This window comes from Macaca mulatta, chromosome 3, assembly GCF_049350105.2.
Source record: "Macaca mulatta isolate MMU2019108-1 chromosome 3, T2T-MMU8v2.0, whole genome shotgun sequence".
Classification (NCBI taxonomy): Eukaryota; Metazoa; Chordata; class Mammalia; order Primates; family Cercopithecidae; genus Macaca; species Macaca mulatta.
The window spans coordinates 30,054,962-30,074,215 of record NC_133408.1 but is presented as its reverse complement, the minus strand read 5'-3'; the positions used below and the strand labels follow the sequence as shown (position 1 = coordinate 30,074,215).

At 41.5% G+C, this 19,254-nt stretch overlaps 1 protein-coding gene across 4 annotated transcripts in view; it reads left to right on the top strand.

Annotated features, from left to right (window-relative positions):
* The window catches only part of CXADR (CXADR Ig-like cell adhesion molecule), a 252,397-nt gene that overhangs the window by 152,466 nt on the left and 80,677 nt on the right, over window positions 1–19,254 (top strand). For all 4 annotated transcript variants that reach the window (XM_077997939.1, XM_077997938.1, XM_077997936.1 and 1 more), the window contains 2 exons: window positions 14,926–14,992; window positions 15,790–15,847. In XM_077997939.1, the coding sequence (XP_077854065.1) occupies window positions 14,926–14,992; window positions 15,790–15,803 (81 nt within the window). In that variant the 3' untranslated portion in view covers window positions 15,804–15,847. The remainder of the gene's footprint in view (window positions 1–14,925; window positions 14,993–15,789; window positions 15,848–19,254) is intronic.

Sequence of the window (19,254 nt, the reverse complement as noted above, 5' to 3'; positions counted from 1 at the left end):
TATTTTAGTAAAAGCAATAATTAGAAACAATGTCAGATTTGTTGTAATGCAAGGAAGTGCATAGCCCTTTGGAATCTCAGACAGTAATGGGAGACCTCTCTAGGGAGATGAAAGAGAGGGAGAAAGAGAGGGCCATATAATTTAATTTTTGATAATAGTCCTGTTTAACAGTTGGCTGCAAAATTTCTGAAAATTTAACACTCCACTCTCATGAGCTGATAAAAACTGGCTCCACAACGCCAAGGAATGAAGGTGAAATTGGGAAGTGTAGATATGTCTTGTTGCCACGCTAAGGAGGTTGGACTCATTCCACAAGGCAGGATAATTTGAAATATTAATTAGTGTTTTTGTTTTTCTTGTTTTATATATTTTTACTTTCCCTCACCAAAGAAGTTACCTAACTTCTGTTTTTCCTTGTCTAAGGGTCTTTTGTACTCTGGACAGAAACCAAATATTTTGAAGAAATAAGGTTGGCATTACCAGTCTTCATAGCACCATGTAGATATAGTAGAGGTGAAGAACAGTAGACGGCATTGTAGGCAAAGACCAGAGGGCCTATTTCTGAATATTCTGGATGAGAACCCTGTAAATTTCAAAAGATCTTTCATAGAAAAGGAAGGAGCACAATAAAAAGACTGAAATTGAATTTCTCACTGGCTGAGTGAAGAGGGTTGAATATAATTTAACAACTGCAGAGAATTTAAAGGAAGTGAACTTCCTTGCATTCTAGTGTTAGAGGGTAAAACTGATACTTGCTACAGCTATAGGTCATACACGCGTTTTAACCAGACTTATGACCTGATTTTATCTAAATTTTGGAAGGATAGCTCTGCCACCCACATAGACAAGGAATTGGAAAGGGGAGAACCAGATGAGCTTGTTGAAATTATCTATGATGATAAGGAGAGTAGCCAGGGTAGTCTAGGAAAAAAAGAGGAGAGGATAGACTCCAGAATATTTCAGAGGATAAATCATGATTGATGTCAATACAAGTTTGAGGATTTCAAATATGAGTGGTGTGATTTAGAGGCAAATGCAGGCCCCATGCCTATTTTGGTTATATCTCTATTTTCTGCCTGGCACAATGCCTGGCACTCAGCAGGTACTCAATAAATATCTGTTGAATGAAAGAAAGCGCAAATAAATGAGTACGTCAGATGCACAACTAGGCATGTTTTCATTATATGAAAAGACTAGTCAAAAGAATGAGAAGACAAGCCATAGATTAAGAAAAAAATCTTGGCAAAAGACAGATCTGATAAAGGTCTGCTATCCAAAATACACAAAAACCTTTTAAAACTCAATAATTTAAAAAATCCCAATTAAAAAGGAGGCAAAAGACTTGAACAGTGACCTCACCAAAGAAGTTACATAGATGGCAAATAAGCCTATGAAGAGATGCTCTCGTTCATATGTCATTAGGGAAGTGAAACCAAAGCAACAGTGATGCCTTTCCACCAGATGCCTAATCACTAGATGCCTGCTAGAATGACCAAAATCCAGAGCACTGACAACACCAAATGCTTATGGAAATGGGGAGCAACAAGAACTCTCATTCGTTGCTGGTGGGAAAGCAGAATGGCACAGTAACTTTGGAAGGCAGGTTGGCAGTTTCTCACAAGGCTATATATACTCTTACCATATGATCCAGCAATCACATTCCTTGATGTTTACCCAAATGAGTTGAAAACTGCTGTCCACACAAAAACCTGCACAGATGCTTTTAGCAGCTTTATTCATAATTGCCAAAACTTGGAAGCAACCAAAATGTTTTTCAGCTGGGTGAATGGATAAACAAACTGTAGCACATCTAGACAATGGAATACTATTCCACACCAAAAAGAAATGAGCTGGCTGGGCACAGTGGCTCATACCTGTAATCCTAGCACTTTGGGAGGCTAAGGAAGAGGATCACTTAAGGTTTAAACCAGTCTAGGCAACATGGCGAACCCCTGTTTCTACAAAAAATACAAAAATTAATCAGGCATGGTGGTGTGCACCTGTGGTCCCAGCTACTTCGAAGGTTAAGGTGGGAGGATTCCTTGACCCTGGGAGGTGGAGGCTGCAGTGAGCTGTGACTGGGCCACTGCACTCTAGCCTGGGTGACAGAGGAAGACCCTGTCTCAAAAAAAAAAAAAAAGAAAGAAAGAAAGAAAAGAGCTATGAAAAAGTCATGGAGGAAACTGAAATGAAAACTACTAAGTGAAATAAGCTAATCTGAAAAAGCACACGCTGTATGATTCCAACTATGCAACATTCTGAAAAAGCCAAAACTATGGGGATGGTAAAAAGATTGGAGGTTGCTGGAGCTGGAGGAAAGGAAGGGATGAATAGGCAGAGCACATAGGATTTTTAGGGCAGTGAAACTATTCTGTATGATATTATCATGGTGGATACGTGTCATCATATACTTGTCAAAACCCATGCACTATATAACACCCAGAGTGAATCCTAATGTAAACTATGGACTTTGAGTGACAAAATTTATGGGAGGCCATTGTTTTGAACTAGCTTTCCACAAGGCTCCAGCAGACCAGACCAATCTAGGATGGAGTCACTTACGTTCCACATTATCAAACTGAACTTTAAAATGGGCCAGTTTAAAAAAAAAAAAACAGCCCAGGAGATTCCAGGCAATCTGAGTCAATGTAATAAGGGAGTACCCTCTGTTTCAACCTTATAAAGAAAGTAACTTTGAAACCACCAATATACTTTTTGTTCTCTGTTTCTGCTTTCTTCAACACTTTCCTGTCTATAAAGCCAATCTCCTCTGCTTGGCTTATCAGAACATTCATTCTGTTTTATAGAATGTGGTATTGCCTGATCCTAGAATCTCAAATAGAAGCCAGTTAAATTTTTTAATTAAATTTAAAAATTTGGGGTAATTTATCTTTTGACAGTGATGGTGATTTGTTAATGTAGGTTCATCAATTTTAACATATGCGCCACTGTGGGGCAGGATGTTGATTGCAGGGAAGGCTTTGTGTGTGTGTGTGTTGGTGGGTGGGCGAGGTGCATGTGGCAGTTATGGGACCTCTTTGGACATTACACCCAGTTTTGCTGTGAACCTAAAAGTGCTCTAAAAATAAAAGTCTAGGCTGGCTGCAGTGGCTAACTCCTGTAATCACAGCTCTTTAGGAGGCCAAGGTGGGCAGATCATGAGGTCAGGAGATTGAGACCATCTTGGCTAACACAGTGAAACCCTGTCTCTACTTAAAATACAAAAAATTAGCCAGGCATGATGGTGGGCACCTGTAGTCCCAGCTACTCGGGAGGCTGAGGCAGGGGAATCACTCGAACCTGGGAGGTGGAGGTTGCAGTGAGCCGAGATCACACCACCGCACTCCAGTCTGGGTGACAGAGCAAGACTCCATCTCAAAAAAAAAAAAAAAACATTCTATTTAAAAGGAAAAAAATATGAGTCTCAAAGTGACATGAGAATTTGTGACTCAGTATCTGAATGGTGGTTATGGAAATTTCATTTCTATGTCACCTGCAGATGATATTCTGACTAGTAGACTGTACTTGTGTAAAGATCAATGAACATGATCACAAAAACAAATGCTAGTGTGGCAGAAGGAAACTGAGATATAACGGATCATTATGAGGTCTGTGTTGAAGAAGAGGGTATGAGAATTTGAACCAAGAGTTCTATGAATGTCAAATGACTTTGGACTTCACTGGAACTCTCTACTAGTTAGAGGGGATGAATTTCCAATGCACTAGCTGATATCGGGCAGTTGTAGCTATTAACGCATGACCATGAGATCTATGGAAGGAGGAAAAAGGAAAAAAACTCTATTTTCTGAGTAATAATCTGCAGATTAGGGAAATGTGCTTTCAGGGAAACTGAAAGACCGTGCTATGCAGAAGGGAAGGAAACGGTGGGATTTAGGTCTTCCAGAATCTGTCTTGCACTCATATTCATCAGACTTGGGGAATATCTATTAACATTTATGGGAAAAGTCAAGCTCATGTCCAGTGAGTTAACATGTAGGTAACATACATTCCATGTTCACTTTGGCATGGGATTTTATCATTAAAGTGAGGTGGAATTTGACTTTTTACCTCAAAAAATGAATTATAGGGCACAAAGACATTTGTGCACAGTCTCTGAAAGCCGGCTGGGACCGGATTAGTCTGTAGCTGCTTATCAGGAAACAATGTTTATAAGGCAGGTCTCTTGTACAAGGAGTGCTGCTGGCAGGACCCCCAAGGTGGGGGGTCCACCCGAATGAGTCTGGCAATGTTTTCCTAGAACAGATTTCAGTCTAACTGCAGAAAGAAAACTTTAGAGCAGTTAACAAGTCTTTTAGTAGTGATGCAGGATTTTTTGCTCCTTTTCTCAGCTAAAATCCGAGTTCTTGTCTCACAACCAGGAAAAATTAGGCACACGGACACATTGAAAGGTGAGGAGAGCTGAATTTATTAAAAGAAAGTTCTCAGCAAAAAGAGGGGGTCCTGCCAATAGGCTCCCACCTCACAGACTGAATACCAGGCCACCACACACGAGCTGAAGAGGCCAGGCTCTTTCCCCTGATGAGGCAGAATTCCTGGTGGCTCCACTCCATTCCCCCAGTGCTCATGTGGGCCCCCAGTCCACTGCAGGCATGCCCAGGCAAGATCCTGGGCAAATCCCCTTATCTGTCTCTTGCATCTATCGGTAGTTAACAAGGTAGGGGTACATGACCAAACCCTTTTCTCTGTTATGGCTGCTTAATTCTCTGGAGGGTCTCATCTTAGCCACAGAGAGTTCATCTCATCTGTCAGCTGGGGAGATGTTCATGTTAATGTACCAAATGCTATTTCAGACCATATTGTTCTAAGCAAACAAATATTTGCTTGCAAGCAGGCACAACACAATTTTACAGCCAGTGGAGACTTGGAATGTTTTCACTCTCAACCCTTGAACATCCCCTTCATGAAAGGATTTCTGCACGATGGAGGCAGGTAGGTTCTGATGAATGAAAGGGCAGCACTTTTGGTCAGATCTGGTGACAGGATTGTCTGCTAAGAGAAGGAGCACATGGCCACCAGGGCCTTCAATCTAGAAGCTGCCCTTTGGTATGAACGACTAGCCCAGACAGGTATTTATTTATATGTAACTCCTGCAAATATGGAGATGTCTAACTTCCAACAGTCACACAACTTAAACCCCACTAATTTCACCAATGAAAAATTCTAACACGTTAAATAATAAACCTTCTGTATGTTGACTTTATACAAATACTTTTTAATGCCACCTGGCCAATTCTTCTTTTTTTTTTTTTTGTGATGGAGTTCCGCTCTTGTTGTCCAGGCTGGAGTGCAATGACCCATTCTCGACTCACTGCAACCTTCGCCTCCTGGGTTCAAGTGATTCTCCAGCCTCAGCCTCCCGAGTAGCTGAGATTACAGGCACCTGCCACCATGCCCGGCTAATTTCTGTATTTTAGTAGAGACGGGGTTTCGCCGTGTTTGCCAGGCTGCTCTCAAACTCCTGACCTCAGGTAGTCTGTCCACCTCAGCCTCCCAAAGTGCTGGGATTACAGCCCGGCCCCACTTGGCCAATTCTTAGGGTGTTAATTCTATTAGGTTACTTCATGTGCTAATTGATCCCTAGGGTACAAATTCGAGTTAATTGCCACACACAGAGTTCCCAATGTTTACATACCATAGTATTGTGAAGCGAATTACAACACATGAAAAAATCAAGAGAAACATCAAAAAGAACATTTTAAGAAGTCCCCAACATCAAAATGACTGTACCTCTACTTTACATTATATCAGTTATAGCTGCCTAATACCTGAGAGTCCATTGTGCAAGCCACCAATTATTGTGTTGGAGGGCATGAGCATATATGGGGCTTTGTAACATTTAAATAAAACAGTTTGAAATAATTTACTGTCTTGATTGTTATAGCATCATGGCTCTTTTAGAGATTCCCCATTAACAAAAGGTAGCCCTTTGCTTATAATCGCATGTAATTTTTTTTTTTTTTCGATTAACAAGAAGAACCATGGGTACTATGGATGTCTGGGGAGAGCAGACAGATATCCCAGGGAGAGGTTGTCATAGGAACTGTGCCAGGAGAGCAGCTATTCACAGGGTAAAATGCACCCTCCAAAGAAGAGAGGATGGACATGATTGTGAAGCTACCCTTTCTACCAGTTTCAGAGTGTAAAGCTCTTAATGAATGTCTCTGTGGAAATCATCCTCAGTGATAGGAAAGGTAGGTAGAATGCTGGGGCTAATGATATATGCCTCAGCTGGGTGCAGTGGCTCATGTCTATACTCCCAGCACTTTGGGAGGCCAAGGTGGGAGGATTACTTGAGGCCAGGAGTTTGAGACCAGCGTGGGCAACAAACATAACAAGACCCCCCCCTCCGTCTACAAAAACAAAAACAAAAACCTTCATAGGATTGTTATAGAAAATAAAATAGATAACAATCATAAAACACCCACTATGTAGAGTCCTTGGAAAATAGTAATAGAAACGATAATGATTTTTACATTTCTTATCTCATATAATTCTCACTAGAGCAATCTGAGGAAGGCACAGTCATTATTTCCAACGTTTTTTGGATACAAAAATTTATTTTCAGTCATGTTTGGACATGGGGAAGGAAGAGACTATTCTAGAATTCTATCAGAAGATTAACATCACTTGAGCAACTGCTCAGTCATACCTCTGAGAATAGTCATTTTAAATAAAATAACAACTTTTTTTTTTTAAGACAGAGTCTTATACTGTTGCCCAGGCTGGAGTGCAATGGCACGATCTCACCTCACTGCAACCTTCACTTCCCAGGTTCAAGCGATTCTCCTACCTCAGCCTCCCAAGTAGCTGGGATTACAGGTGCCTGCCACCACACCTGGCTAATTTTTTGTACTTTTAGTAGAGACAGGGTTTAACTATGTTGGCCAGGCTGGTCTCGAACTCCTGACCTCATGATCCACCCACCTTGGCCTCCCAAAGTGCTGGGATTACAGGCGTGAGCCACCGCACCTAGCCAAAATATTTCCATATTTTTAGATAAGAAAACGAGGCTCAGAGAAGTTGAATTGCTCAAGGTCACATTGAAAGTAGTAGAGCTGGAACCCAAACACAAAGTTGTCTAACTCTAGGGCCCATGCCCTTAACTTCTCTGCTGGACTGAACTAGTAGGAAATCAATAACTGGTAATGGTTACAAAAATGGTGGTAGAATAATAAATAGTGGAAGTTTTGATTCCACGTTATATGTATGGCAGAATAGCCTTTGTTGATTTTATTTCCTAAGTTTATTTTTCCCAATGGACATGGAGGAAAGTGTCATCCTACAAGATGACAACCAATTTGTTCTCTTCTCTCCTCCTGACTCCCTAATGCAGAGCTCCAGGCTGCTCCAACCAATCCATGGCAGATAGCACTTAAGTTCAAACCTGTTGGTCATCCCCATCTAATCTTAGGCCTTCTTCAAAACTCCAAGAAAATCAGGAATTTTTTTTCTCTCTCTCTCTTTCTCCCAAAGGAGCAATTTATAGCTGGAACTTCCTTAACCATACTTTCCCCAATGTTTTAAGACCATATATTTTGGGCTAAATTATGTCCCCCCTCTCTCAATGTATATGTTGAAATTGTAACACTTAGTACCTCAGAATTTGACTGTATTTGGAGACAGGACTTGTCAAGAGAGGATTAAGGTAAAGCAAGGTCATAGGGTTGGACCTGAATCCAATATGACTGCTGTCCTCCTTAGAAGAAATTAGGACACAGACATCCACAAAGGAAAGGCCACGTGAAGACACTACAAGACAACAGTGGTGGCGCTCAGGACACAATACTGCAAAGTATGGCCCTTGGCATGTTGAGTACTTTGAACTGAAAGAGATAGGGAGGGCTCAGAAGCAACGTCTCTCTGACTTCTTACCTTCCTTTCTCTCTCTCCTTTTCCCTCCAAGGCAGGTCATAGAAACTAGAACTCCTCCCCCCAAAGCAAGCTGTAAAACCTAAAAATGTCACTCTCTGACTCTCTCACTTTTCCTTTGAAGACTTTCATGTGACAGGTGTCCTGACCTGTACCCGGAGAAAGGAATGCTACACAGAGAGGCCAAAAAGAATTTGAACAAACAGGCCTCGCTAAGTTGCCTCCTCAGTTAATTACCATTAGAGCATACCATGTTTGTCCAATCACATTTCTATTCTTCACTGAACCTAAGCATACAAATACACAGGTTTATACACAGGTTCTCTAGGTCTTCATTTCTTTCTTTCTTTTTTTTTTTTCTGAGACAGAGTCTCTCTCTGTTGCCCAGGCTGGAGTGCAGTGGTGCTATCTCGGCTCACTGCAACCTCTGCCTCCCAGATTCAGGCAATTCTCCTGCCTCAGCCCTCCAAGTAGCTGAGATTACAGGTGCCCGCCATCACACGTGGGTCATATTTGTATTTTTAGTAGAGACAGGGCTTCACCGTGTTGGTCAGGCTGATCTCGAACTCCTGACCTCAAGTGATCTGCCCACCTCAGCCTCTCAAAGTGGTGGGATTACAGGTGTGAGCCACCACAGTCAGCCTGGGTCTTCATTTCTGAAAACTTCCATGTCACATAGAACACTGATTAAATACATTTGTTAGACTTTTCTCTTGCTAACCTATCTTTTGTTTAGGAGTATTGGCAGTGACCTTTGTGATGGGTGAGGAAGAGGTATTATACCATTTTGCCCCTACAACAACCATCTACAAGCCAAGGAGAGAGGGGCCTCCAAAGGAACCAATCATGTTGAACTCTTAGACTTCTAGCCTCCAGAACTAAAAGGCAATAAAATTGTGTTGTTTAAGCCACTCTGTGACACCTTGCTATGGCAGCCCTAGAAAATGAACGCACTGCACAGCAGCCTGAGCACCATGGCTGTGTTCAAACCCGCGCCACCTTTTCCTCCAGTCCTCTTCACTTTTGACATTCTGTCACTGTGTCGGTTTCCCAGTAGTTAAGCACCAGGTGTGGAATGAGAACCCACTGTGTAAAATGGCACAGGTCCACGTTGCAATCGGCTCTCAGGAGGCTAAGTCCCAGGAAAATTAATCAAGATGTGTACTTTCCTTTGTGTTCTTGTGCCTGACTCCCACTTGCCCATGCTCTCCCAGGGAATGGTGCCTTCCTCAGAGCTAACACAACGCTGTGTTCATATCTAGATGAAAGTTCTCATAGGACTGTGACACCATTAATTTTTTTATATGCCTGTTTGCTACCCCATCCCTATCCCCAGTTAAATTCTGAATTCACAGACGCTGAGATTATGGCTATGAATTATTCATTTTGGTACCCCAGCATGTGCTACAATTCTAGTGGTTCAAAGAAGGCACAAATTAATATTTGGATTTTTTGAGTGGATATCTTTTTTTTTCTGATTTCTTTCTTTCTTCTATACCTCTGTGAAGGGAGTTTTATAATACAGATGTAAGGAAAAGAAATTTTAAACACATTAAATATCTTGGTCAGGCATGGTGGCTCATGCCTGTAATCCCAGCACTTTGGGAGGCCAAGGCAGAAGGATCACTTGAGCCCTAGGAATTTGAGACCAGCCTGGGCAGACCCTGTCTCTATGAAAAAATTTTAAAAATGAGCTGAGTGTGGTGCCACACACCTGTAGTCCCAGCTATTTGGAAGCCTGAGGTGGGAGGATCACTTGAGCTCAGAAGTTGGAGACTGCAGTAAAGGCATGATTGCACCACTGCACTCCAGTCCAGGTGACAAGCAAGACTCTGTCTCAAAAACGAACAAACAAATGAATCAATATATTATGCTATCAGCAGTGGTCAATGTCTTAAGAAAAAGCGTTCATCTTTATCTTAAATGCTCTAATCAGAAGATTCTAAAATGTCTAAGCTTCTTCTTAGGAGGGAAAATCCAAGCACAATGAAGGTTGAGCTGTCCAGGAAAAACAGTCCTCAGGACCTCAAGGATCTTACTGCTCCCTCCACCTGCAAGATGGAGCCAGAGCCCAGGGAGAGGACACGGTTCTAAAACAGGCACTTCTCAGCTGGAGCTGGCCTAGCAAGTCACTTTTTTTTTTTTTTTTTTTTTTGAGACTGAGTCTGGCTCTGTCACCCAGGCTGGAGTGCAGTGGCCGGATCTCAGCTCACTGCAAGCTCCGCCTCCCGGGTTCCCGCCATTCTCCTGCCTCAGCCTCCCGAGTAGCTGGGACTACAGGCGCCGCCACCTCGCCCGGCTAGTTTTTTGTATTTTTTAGTAGAGACGGGGTTTCACCGTGTCAGCCAGGATGGTCTCGATCTCCTGACCTCATGATCCGCCTGTCTCGGCCTCCCAAAGTGCTGGGATTACAGGCTTGAGCCACCGCGCCCGGCCTGCAAGTCACTCTTCATGCTTGACGAAGCTGTAGACAAGGAATTACCCTCAAGTAGTTGAAGCTTCTGTTCCATTGTGGAGGAGACAGGGAGAGAAGGGAGACTGCAGAAGAGAGAGACTCCCTGGTGCCCACCAAAGACAGACTCTGTAAGGAATGTCAGGCAGTGAGTTGAATGCTTTGCCTCTAGACTCCTCTGAACTCTTTGTGTGTTTGGATCAGTTACTAGTAGGATTGTTTCTTTTTTGGTAATGAACTGTCTCTCAATCTCCTTGAGCTTTCTGGATAAAACAGAGGGAGACAGTAATATATTTAGATTGTTATGAACTGTATCTAGCTCGTCGTATTGAAACATGGAAACACTACCCTTATCCACTCCTTAGTGAATCTCCTGCTTTATCAAAGGGATCTGGTTGGAAAGAAAGTATGGTCTTTCTGTCCTTCACCCGTCTCTCCTAGAGACACCATCCAAGGATGGTCAACTGCTTTGAAAGTCTTAGTAAAAAGCTGGGTCATGAGCGTTGGTTATTTTTAGACAACAATAGGCGATGGATGAAGCAAGTTTGTAACTAGGAATGTGTGGTTTGCACTGCTTGGAATGCAGTTTGCCTTCGGGGGTTTACAGTTTGTAAGACAATTGGCAACACCCCACAGATTTGTGTCAGGAACACCAAAGAAGTAGAATCAATCATTTGTGAAGAAGCAGAACAGTCCTCCATTAGACTTTATATGTTAATAAAAACAAGCACAAGTGAAGGTCAGATCTGTTCACCAGGTCCCTAATTATAATTCAGAGAGCCAGGGGAAAGAGAAAAAAGCAAAAAAATAAAGAAGACTGCCTGACGTTTAGGAACACTAAACACAGACAGAAGATTTTTCTGTCTTTCATGTCAAACATCCAGCCACATGGTCACTTTTTTTCCTTGAAAGGCATTTAACTTTGTAGGATTATATTTTTCTTTCTGACTCCTAGAAAAATATAAATACCATCAACTGTTTGACCTCATCTGGGTAGTTTTTAGGCTCTTTGTTTGTGGGTAGGAAAGTTAATGCCACGAAATGTACTAAAATTCAAAAACATTCCAACTTAAAATGATTCACAGCAAAGTCAGAATGCAGGTCAGATGGTGTATTTCTGACATTAAAAAAATACAAAAAGAATTCTTTGAAAGTACGTTTCCAGAAGACAGTAGACATTTGTACTATTTATCATTCAGCAAGAGCTAAATAGCATAGGAACATGATTATTCTAAGTTACATTTTGAAAAAAGAGAAACAAAATAATTATTTCTGAAAACAGCAAAAACATCAAGCTTGCTAATTTGAACAGTTTTGACAGTTGACACAAAGGAGAGAAAAGAGCCTTTTATGTGTTGTATAAGGAAGATCTGTTGAAGAAAATTAGCTCCTACAGGAATAGGATTGATAATGTGACATATACTCACTCTGATCTAAATTTAACATCTTCCCACATTCTCATTGCTCCAATGCCCTTCCAGTTACTATAGTGATCCTACCTTGCCACTCAACGTTTAATTCCTAGGTAACAGACAACAATCGTGGCGACCAGGGAAGGAATAGGCAAAAATCTATTTATTAAATATTATCTGGAGTTACCTGCTTAAAAAAACATCTCCCCCACAACCACAGCAGATTTTGGGCTTGGTTACATCTAAAGGGTAGACTGAAACTCCTCCAAGTATAAATTGTACAAGAAGAACCAAGAATTTTTAGGCTCCAATTTTGAGTGTTAGAATCTTGACATAATGGCACAGACCCCCCAAAATAAAGATTCTGAAATAAGCACTTTTCATCTGGAGCTGGCCTAGAAAGTCTCTCTTAATGCTTGATGGAGCTGCAGACAAGGAAATACCCTCAACTAGTTGTGGCTTCTGTTCCATCCACTGATGTTGTACCATATTTAATGCTTATCCTTCCTCTAAAATGGGCAGATACATGATGTGAGAGTTTCTCCTCACAAAATTAGCTTGCATTAGAAACTTCCCAATGAAAAGACTCTTCTGACCTCCGAAAAAACAGAGTAAGTACTTACTAGGTTGCTGCAAAAGTCATTGCAGTTTTTGTATCACTTTAATGCAAAACCACAATTACTTTTGCACTAAACCTAATATATACATCATGTAAGTATACTTACATATATATACTTTAAAAATATCTTATCAGTAGTCTTCTCTTTCAGTAAAAGGGTGTCCAAAGATGGTAGCCTTCTCTTTCAGCTCTCCAATAAAAGGGTGTCCAAAAAGACATACCTGAGTAGCACAAAAATATTCCACTATTTCTAGGTATTGGTCCTGTGGCAAGCCAGTCTCACTAACGCAGGCTTCCATAACACCTGTTTCAGCACTAGCTAAGCGGCTATTAAAAGCCAGTGCCCTTATACGAAGACTGGAATGTAACAAAAGCCCACCAAGAGTTTTGCCTAGGCTTTTCTTGAACCTTAAAGCATAATAAAATAACGAAGGAATCCTTAACAGGACCCACTTAGGATTAAACAAGTTTTATTGGGAGTCTGAAGAAACTCCCCAGACTTCACAAACAAATTTATTGGGGGTCTGAAGGAAATCCCCAAACCTCCATGATTTAGCAGGAGACAAGCTAAGGGTAATCACCCCAGCACCTGGACCCATTTAGATCAAGTAAATTTATTGAGGCTTCAGGGGAAGGTCTCAGGACTCAGACCTCAGTTATAGATTAAAACAAGTTAATCACAGCCGGGCGTGATGACTCAAGCCTGTAATCTCAGAACTTTGGGAGGCCGAGGCAGGTGGATCGCCTGAGGTCATGAGTTCAAGACCAGCCTGGCCAACATAGTGAAACTCCCCCCACCCCCCGTCTCTACTAAAAATACAAAAATCAGCAGGGTGTGGTGGCAGGTGCCTGTAATCCCAGCTACTTGGGTGGCTGAGCCAGGAGAATCGCTTGAACCCAGGAGGTGGAGATTGCATTGAGCCAAGATTTCACCACTGCATCCCTGCCTGGGTGACAGAGTGAGACTGTACCTCAAAAAAAAAAAAAAAAAAAAAAAGGGAAAAAGGAAGTTAATCACGTGTGTCTTTAGATAAATGCACACTTACACACAGACATATAGCTTACAAGGTATATAAGCGCTGGAAAACTTTGTAATTTGGAGTTGGTCTGGTGATAATTTCCAGGCCTTCTCCTTGTAAACGGTTGCAGAAATAAAAATTCTCTTTCTCGCCAGTTCATCTGCATCTCATTATTGGGCCATGAGAAATAGCAGACTGATAGTCTCGTCTGAGAACAGTCCTACAATGCAGTTTTCTGTGTTAGAAATAGCAATAAATCCATTCAAATGCAGGGTCCTGAAATAAGAACCCATACTTTAAAATCTAACTTTTTCATTGTCATGAAGCAAAGGCAAACACAAACAAAAAATTCATAAAGGCAAACCAAAAGTACGCTAGAAAAGCAGACAGTGAAAAAAGGAAAGGAGAGATAGATATGACAAAAATAAAGTGTTAGATTCAGAAATCAGAAAATAACAATGATTGTAACATTTGTTAAACTCTTCCTTTATCTCCAGGCTCATGCTAAGCACCTTACCTTTATTATTGTATGAAGTCCTCGTGGCAGCTATGTGGGCTTGCCACTATTAATATTTCCATATTACAGATATATAGGGTCCAGCCCTACGGGACTTAGCGAGTCTTCTCCTTGTGTGCAGAGATGAGAGATTGTAATAAATAAAGACACAAGACAAAGTGATAAAGAGAAAACAGCTGGGCCCCAGGACCACTACCATCAAGACGCAGAGACTGGTCGTGGCCCCGAACAGCTGGGCGCGCTGATATTTATTGCGTACAAGACAAGGGGGCAGGTGAATCTTCTAAGTGATCGACAAGGTGAAGCAAGTCACGTGATCACAGGGCAGGGGGCCCTTCCCTCTTAGGTAGTCAAAGCAGAGAGAGAGAAGGCAGCCTACATCCGTGTTTTCTTCTCTGCACTTATAAGAAAGTTCAAAGACTTTAAGACTGTCACTATTTCTGCTACCCCTATCTACTACGAACTTCAAAGAGGAACCAGGGGTACGGGAGGAACATGTAAGTGGACAAGGAGAGTGACCATTGAAGCACAGCACCACTGTGCTGCGATTCTCCTGGCTCAGCCACCGGAGTAGCTCATTATTGGGGGTTTAGGCCTCCCGATGACTGCGGGCAGGCCTGGATAATATCCAGCTTTCCACAAGAAGCTGGTGGAGCAGAGTGTTCCCTGACTCCTCCAAGGAAAGGAGACTCCGTTCCGCGGTCTGCTTGGTAAGAGGTGCCTTTCCAGACACTGGTGTTACCGGTTGACCAAGGAGCCCTCAAGTGGCCCTTATGCGGGCGTGACAGAGGGCTCACCTCTTACCTTCTAGGTCACTTCTCACAATGCCCCTTCAGCACCTGACCCTATACCCGCCGGTTATTCCTCGGTTATATTAGTAATGCAACAAAGAGTAATATTAAAAGCTAATGATTAGTAATGTTTATAGTAACGATTGATAATTGTCCATGATCATCTCTATATCTAATTTGTATTATAACTATTCTTATTCTATTTTCTTTATTATACTGAAACAGTTCGTGCCTTCAGTCTCTTGCCTCAGCACCTGGGTAATCCTCCGCCGACACAGACAAGGAATCTCCGGTGAGTGCATTAAAGCAATTTGCACAAGAAATCCCCAGTAAGAAAGTAAGTGGGCCGTGCTCGGTGGCTCACGCCTGTAATCCCAGCACTTTGGGAGGCCGAGGCAGGCGGATTCCGAGGTCAGGAGATCAAGACCATCCTGGCTAACACAGTGAAACCCCGTCTCTACTAAAAATAAAAATAAATAAAAATAAATTAGCCGGTCATGGTGGCAGGCACCTATAGCCCCAGCTACTCAGGAGGCTGAGGCAGGAGAATGGCGTGAACCCGGGAGGCAGAGCTTGCAGTGAGCCGAGATCGTGCTACTGCACTCCAGCCTGGTCGACAGAGCGAGACTCCATCTCAAAAAAAAAAAAAAAAAAAAAAAGTCGAAGCTGTCTGGACTCCAGAATCTGAACTCATAGTGGTTATCATGGAGAGAGGGAAAAGTATAAATATAAAAAAGAGAAAATATGTAACAAAAGGGAAATTCATTCCTGATATATGTGGAGGAGATATTACATGTAATTGGTCTCACAAGTGCCAACATATATGGTACACCAGGTGTCCCCAGCCACTGGGCCAGGGACTGGTACTGGTCTGTAGCCTATTAGGAGACAGTCCACACCGCAGGAGGTGAGCAGTGGGTGAATGAGCACGACCACCTGACCTCTGCCTCCTGTCAGACCAGCAGCAGCATTAGATTCTCATCGGATTGCAAACCCTATTGTGAACTGCACATGCAATGAATCTGGGTTGCACACTCCTTTTGAGAATCTAATGCCTGATGATCTGTCACTGTCTCCCATCACCCCCAGATGGGACTGTCTAGTTGCAGGAAAACAAGCTCAGAGCTCCCACTGATTCTACATGATGGTGAGTTGTATAATTATTTCATTATATATTACAATGTAATCCTAATAGAAATAAAGTGCACAATAAATGTAATGCACTTGAATAATCTTGAAACCATCCCCCCACCCCGGTCCATGGAAAAATTATCTTCCATGAAACTGGTCTTTGGTGCTGGTCTTTGGTGCTGGTCTTTGATCCATGAGATCACTGGTCTTTGGATCACTGGTCTTTGATCCATGAGCCTTGTACTTTCCCCTAAACCAATGAATTCACAAGGTCAAGGAGTCAGAATGGGTTTCCAAAGCTCCCCTTGAATGGAAGCAACCAGAAACTGTGGTTTAGATTTTACTTTTACAAAAATGAAATAATTCTTTTGAATAGAATAACTTTTTATTCTCCTGCTTAGAATGTTCATGTGTCCTTTGATAAAAATATTTACACGTATGTATGTATTCATATCTCTGAGTTGGAAAGCAGAATAGGTAGAAGTTCTTTATAACACCTGATATGCAAGAATATGATAATTTTAGACTTTTTGTCTTACAAAGTAGTCCTATGGACCAAAAGTGGATGGCAGATTTATTACTGTTCTTGGGAATTCAGGATGGGTGTCAAACAGTGATAATCATATTTCATTATGGTCTAGAGTAATTTTAGAAGTTCGTTCTGAAAGTTCCAGCATATATTATTGATTATTGTTCTATATGAATTAATCACAGATGAAATGTAAGATAGACTGGTCTCTTGTACAATGAGTTACATAAAATTTAACGGGTCTATACAAAACTTCTTAGTGGTAGAAAAGAACAGTAACTGCAATACACCACAAGAGGGCAAACTGGTACTGTTGAATATCAGTAACTTGACTGCAAAGAGTGTTCAATGAAAGACAAGGTGATGTTGGATCCCAGCCAGTTTACTTTTCTGCGATCATTAAAATATCAAATCAGAAAGCTTTTCTTTAGTAACTTTCGTGGTATTTGAGAAAAGTAATAAGGTCTTACCAGTTAGTAAATAAAGCACGCTGCTTTTTACTTTCATCGAAAAAAATAAGATTTGTCTCTAAAAATATATTTTCCTGGGTTAATATTGTATTAGATACATACTTTGTACCATCACTAATTATCAAGAAAGGTTGGCAAAGATTAAAAGAAAAAATGGTTTTCTTTTTTTATCAGCAATGTACAGCAATATAGCACAACAAGTTACAAATAGGTGAGATGTGGGTTCACTTTAGCAGACAGGAGAAAGGTTAACAAGATTAAGGTTAACATGATAAATTATGGCAGAGAATTGGGGCAAACGAATAGAGATTCAGACAATTCTTCCTGACGCTTCCCCTTACACATGTAACTAGGTGATTCATTGTATATTAATGAATGCCATCTGACTGGGCATGGTTGCTCAAACCTGTAATCCCAGCACTTTGGGAGGCCCAGGCGGGTGGATCATGAGGTCAGCAGACGAGACCATCCTGGCCAACATGGTGAAACCCCATCTCTACTAAAATACAAAAATTAGCCAGGCATGGTGGCAGGCACCTGTAAGCACAGCTACTCAGGAGGCTGAGGCAGGAGAATGGCGTGAACCCGGGAGGCAGAGCTTGCAGTGAGCCGAGATCGTGCCACTGCACTCCAGCCTGGACAACAGAGCGAGACTCCATCTCAAAAAAAAAAAAGGCATTTATAAACAAGTCTGTCCATTAATTTTTAGGCCCTAAATTGTCTTTTTAATAATGAGTGCAATCTGAAAATTAGGTTCTTTGTATGTTGTGGCCTGAAGATAAGGATAAAAAATAAAGAAACATAGGCAAACTGCAAAATCCTCATAGCACATGCAGTTTGGAGTGATGCTAGAAGTAATGTGATGTTTCCTTATTGAAAGAAAACCTATACAATATTTTCACTAGGAATGTTCCATTAGTCCAGGGATTGGCAACTTTTCCTTTAAAGAGCCAGATAATAAATACTTCTAGCTTTGCAGGACATCTGGTCTGTCTACTTCTGGCTACTCCTTTTTGCCACTGTAGTATAAAAACAGTCAGAGACAAGCAAATGAATGGATGTCATTGTGTTCCAATAAAACTAGTTAACAAAAATAGATGCCAGGCTAGAATGGGCTCCTGGGTTGTAGTTCGTTAAACCCCATTTTAATCTAGTTGTGGACCCCTTCATAGTAAAGGAGTAAATGAGAAGGAGAAATAAACTTGAGACTTGGACATAACGACACAAATAACCTATAACTGGAGAGCAGCAAGATATAAAAATCTCCACCTCGGGTCCCAAGAGATGTTCAACAGAGTCTTAACAAGAGGCAAAAATTGTCTTAGGAAAAAGCATATTTTAGAAGATTGGTTGAAACACATGCACACCCTCATGCCTAAAATATGTAAGTCCCGAAAGTGAAGTAAATCTAAAAATGTATGATCTGGGGAGTCTGTCCTGAGCCTCAGAAGCCCTGGCATTTTGAGCCATCGGGAAGTAAGGAAATGCATGAATCTTGCAGGAAACAGTAGGGTTTTGCAGCAAGACCATTGTGGGTGACAAATTGGCTCCAAGAAAGCACCCTCATTTTCTGAATGTAAGGAAACATCCCATAAATTACACCTCACAGACATTTCTAAAGGACTACTGGAAATGTAAATATTTTGAAAACTTATGTCATCATAGAAAGAACAAATTTTCTAAGAGTGACACATGCATTCTACTTTGATTTGGAAGATGAGCTAAGGTTTCCATGAAATCAACTAATTAATTGCTGGGGGGAAAAAGGCTTGAAAGAGCATATACTGCAATGGTGCCCAAGTCTGGCTGCAGAAAAACGTCAAGGAGACTTTCATTGACGAAAAGAGGGAAACATGTAAAATATTTGAAGAGATTTATTCTCACGTAAATATGAGTGACCAATGGCCTCTGACACAGCCTTCAGATTTTGAGAACATGCAGCCAAGGTGGTTGGGGTACAGCTTGGTTTTACACATTTTTGGGAGACATGAGACATCAATGAATACATGTAAGATGTATATTGGTTTGGTCCGGAAAGGTGGGACAGCTTGAAGCAGAAGACCTTCCAGGTTATATGTGGACTTAAAGATTTTCTGATTGGCAATTGGTTGAAAGAGTTATTATCAATAGAAAGAAAGGTCTGGGTTACAATAAGGGGTTGTAGAAACCAAGGTTTTATCATACAGATGAAGCCTCCTGGTAGCAGCCTTCAGAGAATAGATTGTAAATATTTCTTATCAGACTTAAAGAGTCTGTTCTGTCAATAATTCTAAAATGGAGGAGGGTATAATGAGGCATGTCCAGCTCCCCCATCCCATCATGGCCTGAACTAGTTTTTTCAGGTGAATTTTGAAATGCCCTTGGCTGAGAGGAGGGGTCCATTCTGTTGGTTGGGGGACCTTCGAATTTTATTTTTTGATACAC